The sequence below is a fragment of the Strigops habroptila genome, chromosome 5, assembly GCF_004027225.2.
Source record: "Strigops habroptila isolate Jane chromosome 5, bStrHab1.2.pri, whole genome shotgun sequence".
Taxonomy (NCBI): Eukaryota; Metazoa; Chordata; class Aves; order Psittaciformes; family Psittacidae; genus Strigops; species Strigops habroptila.
Window position 1 is genome coordinate 26,790,746 of NC_044281.2, and position 15,854 is coordinate 26,806,599.

The 15,854-nt window shown below is 34.6% G+C and overlaps 1 protein-coding gene across 29 annotated transcripts in view; it reads right to left on the reverse strand.

The window, feature by feature from the left end:
* The window catches only part of KCNMA1 (potassium calcium-activated channel subfamily M alpha 1), a 511,087-nt gene that overhangs the window by 189,284 nt on the left and 305,949 nt on the right, over positions 1-15,854 (reverse strand). For all 29 annotated transcript variants that reach the window (XR_003991383.1, XR_003991382.1, XM_030485710.1 and 26 more), the window contains 2 exons: positions 13,950-14,043; positions 10,452-10,563 (listed from right to left, as the gene is read on the reverse strand). Coding sequence is in view for 27 of the 29 variants with exons in the window: in XM_030485710.1 (XP_030341570.1) it covers positions 10,452-10,563; positions 13,950-14,043 (206 nt within the window). In the remaining 2 variants the exon portion in view is untranslated. The remainder of the gene's footprint in view (positions 1-10,451; positions 10,564-13,949; positions 14,044-15,854) is intronic.

Here is a 15,854-nt window from a genome sequence, read left to right on the forward strand (position 1 = left end):
TTGTATAATTTTCCCTGGCATTCATCAGGAACAAACTGCACTAAAATCAGGAATATGCAATTCTGAGAGGCTGTAACCATGGAACAGGACAAATGATAAGAACAAAGGCAATGGAAGGACAAAAGTCAGATCTAAAGCCTGACTCATGCTGCAGGATGCTGATTTAAAAAAAGACTTGCAATTCTGCCTGTCTTTGCTCCTCTGAGTCACAAGGCACAGGCCATAACTGCCGAAGAAACAATGAGCATACTATGAAATAAGACTTGAAAAAGAGTCAAATATTTCAGTTTGATCAATTGGTGTGATATAATGCATCCTAGCCATTGAATCTTCTTTAGCCCTTGAATTGCACAAAGAAAACACTTAAAGGATAGGAGCAGACACATATAGATACACTAATTATGGAAAAAAAGGTTATGAAAATGACACTCCACAAAATGATACTAGTGGAAAAAAGAAAAAAAAAGAAAAAAAATCTGTTTTCTGACCAGATGGGTGCCAAATTTTGTAAAATATGTATGCCTGTCCAAAAGAAGCGATCATTCTCTAGTCAGTGTAGAGAATGATTCTTTGCACATGGTGTAAATTTATAATGTAACAACAACAAACAGAATATTTCATACCAGCTGTCAGATTAAGAATTAAGGCATGAAATTTCATAGAAATCAAAGATCATGGTGTTTTAACTGCTTTTTGGAAATATAGCTGTCATGACGTTCATATACCACTTATCAGTATCCCTTATTTCACCCTATGCCAGTACTAAAAAAAAATCTTCACCTATTCAGTTTTATATCATGTTTAAATACAAAGTCCGAGAACTGAAGTGTCAATTCAGCACTAACACTGAATCAAAAATAGAACGAGTAAAGGGAGTAACATTGTAGCATTCAAAAGTCCTCTCTTCAAATTCATGTCAGACAGAAAATCTCTCTGTGATCCACCTACTGAGAAGCAAATTTTCATGGAGTTTCAAGTGCACACAAATGCTTGTACTAATAGGCCAATGTTACCAAATGACTAAGAATGGATAAGAAAAATTTCTAAACACTATCAGAATAGATTAGAACCAGTGCCTAGAAAAGGAGGTGTCTGATGTTTCCCTAGAAGATGCCATTTCTCTAAATCTATGTATCATTTGTTATTTTCCACTGTATTTCTCATAAAATCTGCCCTGCATGCAATTGTATATCATTTTCTTTAGATGAATTTCAAGAGAAAAGGAGAATCTATCTTGGTTTGTTCTTATTTTCTACATGTCTCTGCTTCTACAGTGCTGATATCTACAGTTTGCCCACAATAGGAAGGAAAGTGAAACAATGCAGAAGAATCCAAACTCAGTGTTACTACAGAACTTAATAGAAAATAAAAGCTGAGGTCATGATATTTTCTTTACAAATTATCCCATCTCATTTGAATACATACTCGCAATATTTTACATGTAGAGACTCAGATGCTCATTGACTGCCAGACCGTCATGATCTATATTGCCTGCAAACTAACTACTATAAAAATGATTAAAGAATTAAAAACTAAATGCCTGAGTGAAAAAAAGTGCATACCAAAGTTTAGTAGCAGTTTATTTAACACTGCTCCATATTAAAAAGTTCCCTGAACAGAAGAAACTGGGGAAAGCTGCAGAAAGATCCAAAAGCCTGCACTTACAAAGAACAAGCAAATAGTGACCTCTGAGCATCATTAGCTTTATTGGCAAAGACTTCCTGGCAATCCATCAGGTACACCACTGCAGTGCAAGTAGTTAGGTAGGAGTCAGTAACTTCAGAGACCCTCCTGTGGTACAGAGAAATGTCCTTCCACTTATGGACTAGATTTTCTCTGCTGTGGTTCTATTTTTATTTTATTATTTGGAATTTGAGACAGTATGAAATTAAATACTGCTGAAGGTGATAACAAGGTTAATGAATGCTAAATGTCTGGCATAAGAAGTCAATCAAGAATAAGCCCTGCATAACGTAAGCATGGACACTATAAATACAGAAGTATTAGAGAACCTTAGGCATTCAAAAATTAATGTGAAACAAGTGGCAAAAAGTGGAAAACTATGAAAGATACTGTTTTCTTGACTTAAGTCAATATTGTATGAAAATCTGCCAGATGGTATAAATATCCTGTTGTCGAAATCCTCAAAAAAGGCCTTAAATACTTTAGCTGTAAGAATACTTACTTCTATATCCCAAATTTTCCTTCTCTACATGTCACCTGATTAGGTATGGCAAATTACTGCAATTGCAAAAATTTAACTGTATCGAGCAACAGATTGAGGAGGGATGTACCATTGCTATACTACTATTACCCATCCACTGCAAAAAGGTCAGAATTTTGCTCATATTCATACCAGAAGCATAGAAGCACAAGAAGTAATCTTGCCTAATCCCAACAGGGTTTGGGTCTGTCAGGTGATGGTCAAGCAGTCCATCTCAGTAAACGTGTTAATGAAGTCTTCCCTTTTGAGTTTGGCATTATAAGAATGAAAATCTTACTGAAATCATCTCTTGACTTATATATAAAGTTGTGTGAAGGAATTGACAAATGATTGTTGAAAAGATATGAATGATCATGTTTACATAAACTTTCAGTGTCAGTTCAGTACTTAAGTTCATCCACAGCTCTCTGATATTTGGTAAAAACAGCCATTATATGAACTTTCTAAAGTCTCATATGGAACTCCTAACTTCAAATCTTCCTAGTGAAATCCCAACTATCTTTGCATCAGTTTGTATCAGTTCCAGCCTCAACAGGACATATTTGACTAATTCAGATTTATGGAAAGGTCAGGAGGAACATGGCTAGGTTGAATGTTTTTCTAATTACTTAAACTGCATAACACATCTTTTCTTAATTCCACATAAACCAAGCCTCATGCACCACAGAACAAACGAGACAACGGGTACTGAATTAATGAGAGCTACGTGGACATCTGAGTACAATTAGGCCAGAAGATAAGCGATGCTTTAAGCTGTGTTGCAGAAGTTAGATGCTTAGAAATACAAAATTAACTAATGTCCAAAAACAGTCATCAGAAATCATATAATTTATATTAAAATTACCAGTATATAAACTCTCATGTTTAAGCATAAGGACTTCTGATTTGGGGCTTATGTAGATATTAATTATATTGCTTACAAAGTATAAAATAGTGTAAACAGCAAGCATTGAAAACACAAAGTTGGGAAGATCACAATGCAACAACATTATTCGAACTCAATGTATTTAAAAAAACAGTTACCAAGAAATCAGTGGAAGAAGATATCAGGAGGAAAAGTTACTGGATAATGTATAATGAATAGATTGAATGCCTACAAAGTACAAGTTAATGCACCATCTTGAAGCCAAGACACAAAATTTTATACTCAACTGGTCTTTCAGCTGACTTTTAAAGATAAGGAACAACTAGTTAAATAAAAAAATTAATCTTATCTCTCATAGTACCATTCAGGAAAGTATGCAGGTTAGTTATGTGCTGTAGGTAGCTCAGGAAAACTTGGAAAGCATCTGACTAATGCTAATGCAATGATCTTTTTGGATGCTACCTCTTCCTTTGCATGTCCCTTATGCAAAGGAATAAAAGTGCCAGAAGACAGCATAAGTGAATTATGGGTTCCTTAAGCAGTTTGAGAGAAAAGTGGGGTTTTTCTTTTAGAACATTATTCTAATTCTATTGAAGATAAGAATGTAGAGTTTGGGTAGCCTTCGTTTAAGCATCCCTGGCAGTGTTCAAGGCCAGGCTGGATTAGAGCTTTGAGCAACCTGGTCTAGTGGAAGGTGACCCTGCCCATGACACGGGGATTAGAAGCAGATGATCTTTAAGGTTCCTTCCAACCCAAACCATTCTATGATTCTATGATGCTATCTCTTCCCTGGGAGTCTTGTTAGGGACATGTTCTTGATCTTAAGTTATTTAATACTTCTATTAGTAGTCTGGAAGAAAAGTAAAAACCACATTAATAAAGCTAACCGGTGATACTAGAGGATGTAATGCTTGATAATGAAAAGACAAGCTAGCGACAAGCAGGGCATGTGTAAAGCAGGATGACAACAAAAGCATTTGTTTATAGGTAACTATAAATATAAGACTTTTTTTTCCCCCACTAAAGGTGTATACCTGCTCAACCAAGTTTTTCTTCTCTGAAGGAGATAAGAGGAGAAAAGATGCAAGAGGACAAAGTTATCCAGCCAGATAAACTAGGAAGCACTTTTATTTAAAGCAATGTAAGTGGTAGCAGCTATGATATTAACTTGCAATAGCTCCTCAACATTCAAAGAGTATGACTACTTTTGGGCTAAACCTGCCACTCATTCACACAGGAGAAATCAAGGTACACCCCTACCTGTGGCCCCTCCCAATCAGAGTAGAATAGAAAACAGAATAAATTTAGGGTCAATTTTCTATGAAGTGTTCAGTATCACTCACAGACAGTGATGGACTGGAAACAGAAGATGATTTACATTTTCCAGTTTACTTTGAATTCAGAGTCGTAGGGAAGCAAGTACACAGTTTCTACAAATGTCAGCTAGATGCCAGGAACTAATATGACATTGGGAGCAGTACTGTCCTTGTGCTTTTCCCCTGCTCCAGAGTCCTTTGGCTAACTTCTTTGACTTATTAGTGGAGGAGAGACAAGCAGCATATTTCCACAATTGCACGCAACAATATTCCCAAGAATTCATCACAGATGTTATGACAAATACATATTTGTCACAAGGTTACCTTTCGCTATTAATATTGTAACAACTCAAAAGCCTGTTGTGAAGTACCACTTTAACTGGTACCCTGTCAAAATGTAAGAGCTCTGTGAAAACTGAACTGATAAAGGTATCGAGAAGAAAGCAAAAACTTCTTGTCTTTGATATAATAAAAATGTCATACAGTCCACTCAATAGCATATTACTGACAAATCACCAATCACATTGAGTATTCAGAACTATTTTGATTAAATTCAGATACCTATTTGAAGGTATTTGAAATGAACAAAGAAATGTTAATGCACACAAAAGTACTGCATATGCACATATACATAAAATATAACTCTCCTATGAAATCTTACAGAATTTGGCATCCATTATATATAAAATAACTTATAATGTAAGTAAAACGACACAAAATGCATTAAAGCTGTATAAAATACACTTTGTAAGAAATATTGTAGAATTTGAACGTGTATTCAAATTTTTTGCCAATAGATGGCAGAAATGCACAATATTTCACCAACAAAATAATTGCAAATGATTGCAAATTTAAGGTGCTAAGAAAGTGACAGTTTTGAGACCTGTGGATGCATCAAAAGACAGTAAATGATTATAAAGTTCTGGAGTTCATAATTCCTCTCTCACATTGCTATCCTTACAATTTAATTATCAGAATACTTCTCTGTGTTAGTATAACTAAGGTATTCCATTAAAATATATGTTTTCCAAAAGGAATAGTGTTTTGCAGATTCAAATATGGTTTCAAGCTGAGCTCTTCTGTATGTTTTTTGTGTCAAAAAACTCTACAGGGTATTGAAACAAACGTTTTCACATCACAGATTTTTAACTAAAGTTTCATCTTGAAGCACACTTGCAGAATGGCCAGGAGGCAATCACACCATCAGCTTAACTATCTTAATAAGACACAACTGATTTTTCTCCACAGCTATCTATCTCTTCCCACAGAGGCAAAGCAATTTAGTTCTCCAACTTGCAAAAATAGCTGAATGACTACCAGACATGTTGGAAACAGTCTTCTCAGATCAGGAATTGATACTGAGACCACAAGTCTCATCCAAAACTAATTGAGATGTCTGTAGTGGGACCTGGACAGAATTTGAGCAAAGACTGGAAAAACTTATCTCCTCTTTTCCATAAGCGTGCTAATCACCACACAAAGATATTTGTTCTCTATGCTGTGCATGTGTCTACATTCGCATCTGTTGTCTGTGTTCTTTCCCCACTGTAAATCTTGAATTATTTTCTGGGGAAAAAAAAAAAAGGGCAAAAAAGCAAAAAAGCACAGCTTCAGTAGCAACCTAGAGTAAAAGGGATGTCAGGGAAGGATGATGAAAAAAATCTTCCTGATAATAGAATGTATTAGGAGTCAAACAGCTTCTATCACTTGATATTTTATACAGTAGAAATCATGAATCACATGATCAGGAAAAGGAAATGGATCATTTCGATCTTTCATTTCTGTGATTCAGTAATATGAGACACTATCAAATCCATATATTAGGCTTTATTTAATCACTGTAGTTCCAAGGCTAATTGTTCCACATTTGCATGCCCTTGTAAATGTGAAGCCAAGATCATATTTTACATGTTTAATCTTCCTCTAACAATACCATCCTGCCAAGGCAATTTATTCCAAAACAGTCTGCCCATAAAATCAGTATTTCCTTTTCATAAGCATAGAAGTACATGATAAAAGGCATTTCAGTCATTTGAATTGCTTTAGCTATCACACAAGATAGCACAACAGTTTTAAGTGGTATGTAGAATGTTTGTAAACCATTACTGAATACAGCTGGAAGATGTTCATTTCTTGCATGGCTCTCCAACTTGGCAGACTGCAAGCTATCCAAAGAAACAAAGATCTGAAGCTGAAACTTAGCTATGATTCTCAGATCATGATGACTATGTGTTAAAAAAAATGTGTTTTACCACAGCATTACTACTCCCATTGCAAATTTTTCATTTTCATCCAACAACCTTTCTAGCCTACCTTCACTTCCACTATAATGACAGTATCCAGACTCAGCAATGCACTGAAGTAATCTGGTTGAAATTAACTGTCAAAATTACCTGTAAAATCTCAAGAGCCAGAAACTCCATCCTTCCTGTTATCATTCTTCCCTTGGGAAGATTAACTCCATTCCACAAAAGCCTGCACTTGAAGGAGAAGGAGAATCTTCCTCCTATCACTATCAGAAATTTTGTTCTATAGTGTTATGCAAGAAATATTCATGATTTTATAAAGCATAGCTTTAGTTTACATGTAAGCATCTACACTAACGTTACTGTTTGCAAAACAGTGTTGGAAAAATGTCAAGTGGATTTAAATGAAAATGAACATCAAAAAACATACCGACGTTTGTACTTGTACAATTTTAAGTCAGAGTAAGAAATTTTTATACTGACTGTCAAAGCAATGAAGCAATGTATATCACTGAATTACACATTCATTAAAATTTTCTTCCCTTTCTCTACTGCCCCACAATCTTTCAATAATATGTAGATCATTCCATGTGCCAGCTGTATTCTACTCATGTACTTCCTTTTCTCATGCTACCCTATTCTAGCAAAAATGATACCCTAGAAATCTTTTCTGAAGGATTTATCAAATCTCAAAATTTGATATTTTACAGGGTTTAAGTGCTATTGCTTCTTTAACTGTACATTCGACAGTGAACACCTGAACATTCCTAGAAACCTTTCAATGGAAAAGCATAATTTGACCCATTTTGCACATTGAATTTTGATTGTATATTGAAATCTAGGTGGAAGATTAGATTTATGAATACTGATGGAAAATTTTATTCATATACAGCATTTTAAGATACAAAAATACATTTTATTAACACAAAAGGGTAGCAGGGAAAGTGGAAGGCTTTTCATACTTAGAGTTACATAATAGCTGAATGGTGGCATTTTTGAACTAGCATAAGAAAAGGCAAAAACCCACTGGCTTTCCACTGTAGTACATTAAAAGATGGTATTGTTCAGACCACATGTCCTCTGCTATACTTCACATCACTCTATAAGCATTTAGTGCTCTAAAGGCAAAGTTTATTTTTGAGTTAGGATAGTTTGGGCTTTTTTAATACTGTTCAAACTGTGTGTTTGCACTTTATCGTCAGTTAGCTAAACCAGGACAGTTCTTATGAACTCCTGAATTCAGGGAGCCACATTCTGGTGACATTTGTTCTGTCTAGTATTTAGATGAACTTATTACAGCTGAACTAACATGAATCAATAGTGAAATAAACTGGAAAGACCTTGATGTGCAATACATTCCAGACAATGTATTGTATTTGGGCTCCTAAATCATCTTGAAATTTAAGGCACGTAAAGGAATCCTCCTTAAACAGTAATAAATTATTGGGACACACTGAATTCCAAACCTCTTAAATAATTTTTGCATTGCCTAACATTAAGCACTTACTATTTATCTGGCCTGCTAAAAGACTAAGCTCCTTGTGAATCCTATTACCACAGCATCACTTGGTGCAGAAACCAGAAATTACATGTTCTGAATCATCCTCTGCACAAGGATAAGTCATTAATTACAAAAAAAAAAAAAAAAAAAAATATATAAAAGGAAAAGTAAAAGTAGACATCAAGCCTGAAGCTGTAAATAATATGGTCCAAATACCATCCTTTCCCCTCCACTTGCCCAGTTCTGCCATTGTATTACCTACAATATGTCCAAAATATATATATGAGCTCCACAGGCAGAGTAATTTTTGCCATCTCTTTAAATGGTGTAAAGGAATAGACAATCTTCATTAATTGTGTATTTGCTTTCATTAAGTGTATTTGCTTAAAAATTCTCTCACCACAGCATATGAAAATAATAACATGCTGATCCAAATTACAGCTATGTCAGAGACTCCAGTAATTCACATTTTTGAATTAGTGAATAATTTCACTAAGGATGATTTTCCCTAAGGTGAAAACCCCTTTGGAATAAACATAGTGGAAGCAGGCGCAAAGCTCAAACATTGTAAATAAGCTGACTACATTAAAAAAAAAATTCTGTGCCTCAGCCAGTGACAAATGTCTCAGGACGATTCAGTTAGAAAACAGATAAAGTGGGACTATAAACAAGAAATCAAGAAAAAGCGACATTGGTGTAATTAAGAGAGATGGAAATCCTTTCAACCCTATGAGTAAATATAAGTACAATGCTTAACTCCGCCTGCAAAATTACGTTAAGTCTTGTAAAACTATCCAGCAGAAATTGCTAAATGGGCAAACTCATTATTCCTGTTGGCACTGTTAGTTAGATTGCTGTGTCACCATGAGTCAGGCAATTATGCAGTCACTTTCACAAAGGGTATTCATCTCAAATAATTATCTCTTTGCCTCATTTCCCAAATTTTTAAGTTTTGCTATTTTCTCATCTCATATTCCTTTTCTATGGATCCTGTGATTCTAGTACTTGCTCTTAGGTATCCTTCATCTCCAATGATTTCAATCTCAAACTTCTGGGAAACTCTGATATGCATTCAAGTGTGAAAATACATCCCTTTAATTCACATAATGCAAAGAATCTGGGATTGAGTTATAGCTAGTAAAATCAACAATTTTCTTTTAAACATAAGCTTGTTATTTATTTACATACCTTCTTTTTTATTTGATTTTCTATCGTAATATGGAACTGTATAACATTTTCTACTTCAGAAAGCATGAATTTTACATACACAACAGAAGTATGTGATGAAGACGGTAATCATATAAGGATGTGTAGAGATCTTTTTTGGCTGTTTCAGTGCTTTCTTCTTTGGCATATTAATAACCACTGATGCATATAGTATGAACTCAAACATGCTTACACATTTATTAATCTCTTTTTGTACAACAGCAATTCATTAATAATTTTAGCATCTTTGCACATATGTACCAAGTTGAAAATATTGTAATACCATAAAAGATATTCTGTTTTACTTTTCTTTCCATATCAGACATTTAGCATGACCACTCTCTTCAGTATTCAGGAACAACAAGTGCCTGTATTTCTGAAGAAATGGATTGTTAAATTGTGAGTTTTCGTATGTTGTCTAATTTTAGGAAGTTTTCCCTGAATAAAAACTTCCGAATTTTGACCTTCATTTTACGTAACTGGAGAGAATACACAATTTGTACAAGAAACTTCCTATGCTACATTATGGGTGTTGTTTAATTGATATATTTTGTCTGCTCTGCTTAATTTTGTATTCCCTTTTATATGTGGCATATTCTTTTCTAGTGCATTCCTAGCAGTCATACACAAATGTTAAGCTCAGTAAGTGTCTGAACAAATCTTCCAAAGCTGTTTTTTCAGTGGATTTAAAATTTAGCTATATTGGCTGAAAATGTGAAGAACATTTGTTGATTTCATTGTTGACAATGATTCATGGAAATCTAGTTTAGTGAATAAATAAATGATCTAGATCACCTGTTCAGGTTGTAAGCTGAAACAATTGCATCAAATGCCCCATTACACAGTATTTCCAAGCTGGAGTTCACCACCACTTAGTGTAGGAGATTATACTAATGATTAAGAAGAAAATTGACTTAAGTGCTTTTTCTGACATAACCCAGCTGTCTGCTGAAATGGCAAATTCATTGCAAAAACAATTTGTTAACATTCTTCTCCTTAAACAATGCCACAGGATGAAGAAATTCTCCATCAAAATGTGCAGAGTTTATGTATTTTTGTAACATCTATTAAAAGGAAAAGCTATTTTACTTACCAAGCCAACTTCTGTTTAAATATACTGACACAAACACTGGAGGGACTGTGAAGAAATCTACTACTGAGTTAACTTCTAGCCAAAACCATAGCTTGTCATTGGCTGCTATGAACTGAAAAAAAAAAAAAAAAAGAGGGGGAGGGATGAAAGAATCAGATTATCCTCATGGTAGTTGCAAATATGGGCAATATTTTCTATTCTAAAATATCACTTACCAAAGTTAGTGGAGCAGTAACTGACATTTTAGCTCAGTCCAGACAAAATGACATGTCTCACTGGAAAGAAGTCTGTACTGTGAATTGCTTGATAACCACATAGTTTACAAACAGCCCCATTATCATCCTATCAAGAGGTAATCACCAGGATAACTCCTATATGGCTTAATTCAGGACTGCAGCAGGACTTTAGTCCTTTGAATTTTGCCATGGATAAGGTCATTTCTCTCTCCTGACTACGAAATCAGCCTAGGAAAACTGGGAAACTTAGATGCCAAGGATTACCATAGTTTGAACTTATTTATTCATCTATGTGCTTAAACAAGGTCAAACTACTATTCACATGCAAGTAATAAGTAAAACGTATGCTTTCTATAATTATCAAATATAAATACACAAATAAATATAAAAATCTAGTGCATCATGAAGACATTTAATGGAGCAGTTTTACTCATGCAAGTCTTAAACCCTGGACTATTCCAAAACTAAAACATATTTCAAAACAGTGCTTTTATTTTTTGAACTACAGACAATATCCACTGTCTTTCTTCCAAAGCAAATATTGATATTCTCTATTTCATCCACTTAATCTCCTAGCCTTAGAATTACTTTAAACCTTTAACAGAAAATATTTATATCAATTTTGCCGGAATCTCAGCTAAACTATTGGAAGATGTCAAGAGTGTTGAAATCATACTTAAAAAGACAGACAACATGAGCAGCATCTTCCTCAGAGAAGACTCAAAGCTTAAACTAAATTGACATTTTGTTAGTCTGTATTACTTAGTACCAACTCACTAGCATGAAAACTCAAGAAAAACACCCAGAAGCTTTCGTTTCCCTTCTGTTGAATTTAGTACTCAGAATATTTGGAACTAAAAGCTTTTTAAGATGTCAGATCAATACTTTCATAACCTGCAATATGTGTGCTAATCAGCACATTTTACGTTTCTATAGGGCACAACCTTCAGGCTTTCAAAAAGGTTAAAGTGTGTTATTAAACAATGAAAATAAAATCTGTTGACTGTAAAGGCCACTTATAGTTTTCTGTGGAAGTATTTGAACAGTTACTCATTTAGGTAATTGCAACTAATAAAAGCCCATTTCATTACAGAATAAATCCTACCATGCCTGAAGAAGCACTTCTAGAAGCACTAGCATAATTCTGTCATTTCCAAATAAGGATTACTTCCATATTTGCCATATCTCTGCCAGACCCTATTGCTTGATTAAGCGCTAAATCCTGCAGTTTGGACTTAGTTTTCATCAGCAGTTTGCAGACTTGACTTCTGAGTTCTCATATAGTTGGATACTAGCCAATAAAGATTTTAAAATGGATATGTGTGTGTTTGAACGCAAATATCTTCTAGAACTGAAGATAAGCTAATATTTATATGATTTTGAGTTGCAACAACATTTTAGGGAGAACAGGTGGAGAAGGATGAAATTTCAAAATATTTCTTAAAATCTTTGCTTTGCAAGTGAGTCCTCACACAAGATATTTATCAGAAAAAAAAAACAAAAAAAAAAAGTAAAATATAAAATAGCTAAAGGTGGGGATGCTTATTATATAACTAGCAAATTCATTATTGATCCAGTTATTCCATCCACACAACCAAGTATCAACTTTTCCTTATGAAATCCTGTTTGTTTCAGTAGGACTTCTTGGAGAACTGAAGTTACATGTATATTAGCACTTTGACTTAGATAAGGAGTACTAATCTGAAGTGAATCCTTATCATCCCCACTTACCACACTTCAGTTTGCATCACAAAGTTGTTTTGGATAACACAAAGATTTGTTTTGGTTGAACCTAAAACTGAAAAAGGGGTTCTGGCAGTGCATCTCACCTATTGTAACTGCTAAAGTGAGTTCATTCCACAGGACCCAAGTGGACTTTACATTACCCTCTCCCCCTTCCAAAAAACATACATGGACATGAAAGTATTAGCATCCACTCCCAGTATATTCTCTCTTATTGTGCTCCGCTTCTTGATAATGTAGCCTAAGTTACTGCCTTGAGTAAGTAAGAGTGGCCAACATGTAATTTTAATTCTCTTGGTAAGAACATACAACCTTATCACTAGCACAGAATTTCCAAAGCATTTGGATACTTCTAAAATAAGGGTTCTTGGAAGTTCACAAGTACCATGCATTGAACCCATTATGCCAAAAAGTTAACCTGTATTGCAGGCCTAGTGGACGCTACAAAAGCCCCACAAATCCTTAAGCAATAGGGTCTATTACACTGTATGCTTTTAAAATACAGTTTAGAATGCATACATAGTAGTGTAAATACTGAAGGAATTTATCTATTTAGCCAAAGATTGCACCTAGACTAGGCAATGAAATAACTTAGATTTGCAACAAAATTCCTCACTGGATCATCAGAAAAGGTTGGTTAAGTTGATTGGAAGTGAAATAGGAGGAACTCAACTATCATTGCGACACAGGAGCTCCTGTGATTCATGAGGAAAATGGACAAAGGAAGTTCAGGAGGCATTACTTGTATCAAATTTAAAGACCACTGTGGCAGACTTTCTGCTCACATGAGGTTTTCCTGCTAGTTCTGTTACGTTTGAGGGTTTTGCAAAGTTAGTTTTCAAGATGTTTTTTAAAATAAAACAACAACAACAAAACAACCACAAACAAACAAACGAAAACCCCCAAACCCAACAGCTTGAATTCCGAATGTTACTGGCCCAAACTTTTAAAAGTGTCTACCTTTTTCAGATGTCCTAACTTTCAGATCCTAAAACAGCATTACTTAATTTTCAGAAAGTGCTAATTTTAAGGATAAACATTTCAGCATATTGGCTAGTATTTCAAGTTCCTTAAAACATGCATTACCAGTCTGGGAAAGTGGATATGCATAAAAATGAATACAGCAGCTCTACAAGCTGTTATCTCAACCTTCAACTGCCAAAGGCATATCTAGCAGCAGAGGAATAGATCGAGTACTCACTAGTCTTGCTGAGGTAGTTATCACTCCATTGCGAGCATTGAAAGTAGCTTCAACATCACTGAATAATAATAGTTTTCCCTTTCTACCACACAAGAATATTCTGGAACAGACAGCTTAGCTTATAAACTGTTGGTCTCTTTAGTGATCTTAGATGCTTATTATTATTACTTAAATGTTCTCAAACAAATTCTTTGCTCATGCATTTTAGAAATCAGCTTAATTTTGTCCAGCCATTGTAAAGTCAGGCTGTTTCGAAATACTCCCATCTAATAGCTATATTCACTCCCTGACTCAAGACATCGAAGACACACTACTTACACGCAAGCCGAAGTAGAGTAGGAAGAACACATTGAAAGCCATGTCAATCTGTAATGTGAAATCTTTGTAGAAATTCTGGCAGGATTCTATTGGACTATTTGAAAGAAAAAGAAATCAGAGTAAATTGTCAGTATACAAGTTTCTACTCTTGTGAGATTTTTCTGCATTTCATTAAAGACCTTGATTCAGAAATCACATTTCTGTTTTCCAGTCTTTTACAAGATACAAGCAAGCATTTCAAATGAATTATTTCATTCATTCTGTTAGTCATTCATACAGTCTTTATATTCACCTGTTCAGGTAATATTGGAGAATTAACATGCAGATACCTTTAAGAAAGGACAAGCGGGATAATACCTCAGGATTCCTTAACCCCTCATTAACCCTTAAAGAACTGACTTCTTTCTATAGGAGACATACCTATAATACTTTAGGAGGAAACCTAGCAAGCACACAGCCACAGCTAAGCATTACATGGTTTTAATTCATGTCATAATATAACACCTTAAAAAAAGTAGTTGCTTAGGAATACATTACCCATTAGCAACCTGCGGTATTTAGTCTTGTAGAATCCCTTGTTTATAAGAAGTTGGTTTTGGGTGGGGTTTTTTTCTCCTTTTTCTCACTTCTTTTTTGTGTATGGCTATTTATTGTACTTTATTTACAATACTATGAACTGAGTAGAAAAGCAGCATAGCCCACTGGTAAAATTAAGTAACAAAATAAATTGAGGTATTTGAAGCAGTACTCTAAGGGTTAATTTCTGCATGCAGATTAATTAAAATACCTTTGTGTATGTCAGGCAGCCATTGCAAATTCTAGCTTATTATATTATGCTTTATTTAACAGTGGGACAGGTCCAAAGCATACTCTATACAAACTGGTACTTTATAAATATACTTTTATCTAAGGAAAGAGATAACTTTCATGAGTATGATTAGTGATTTATTTGTGAGGTCTCTGAAGTAGGTTGATGAAGCCACAGAACAATGTCAAAATCACAGACCAAAGTGAAAATCATGTTCCAATATATGCTGATGTATATACTATATATACATAATGTCCCACCATATATACATATATATAGATACATATATTGCAAATGATCATGTATTAATCATGACTGTAATAGAGTGGAAAACTAGAACCTAGATCATTTGGAGCCCCAGAAAACATCCTTTGAGGAAAGAAATTCTTTGGCTTCCCAGGTCAAATAAATCACTGAATGTGAGCATCATACCAGTTAGTATAGTGGCAGCTCTGCAAAATATAATGCTAGACTGCTCAACAAGCAAGATTCTATGCATTATGAATGTTGGTTACCTAATTTAAGGCATAAGGGAAATTACCTGTGCTACCAGGTCATTACACATGCAGCCAAATTTTCCATTCCTTGTATACATTACAGGTCAAACAAGTTAAGTACAGCATGCCCTCTCCTGCCTTTATAGATGCATGAATGTATACAGCAAAATTCTCCTTGATGTACAATAGCTTTATCTTTTAAGAAGCTTCAATGCTATAGGAAACTATACTTAAATGTTTTTAAAAAAAACTGTTTGCAAAGACATTGAAGTTATGAAACATTTCTGTTATAGTTCAAATAAAATTTCACAAAAACAGGCAGAAGGGAAGAGAAGCATATGTTAGCATATGAGGACGGAAGACAGCACCTCATACTTTACAAATACAGCTTTAGCTATAAGAACAGTGGATATAGTCTGAGAACCCAACAGGATCATTTTCTGTATGGCATTATAGAGAGCAAAGAATTTTGTCAAAATAAGGTAGGCTACACAGTGAGTCACTATGCACCCTACGAACAGAAATCACAAGAAGTAAAGCAGAAGCAGAATGAATAACCCTGCATCAACACAGAGACTTGGACCCACTGAAGCTAATGGA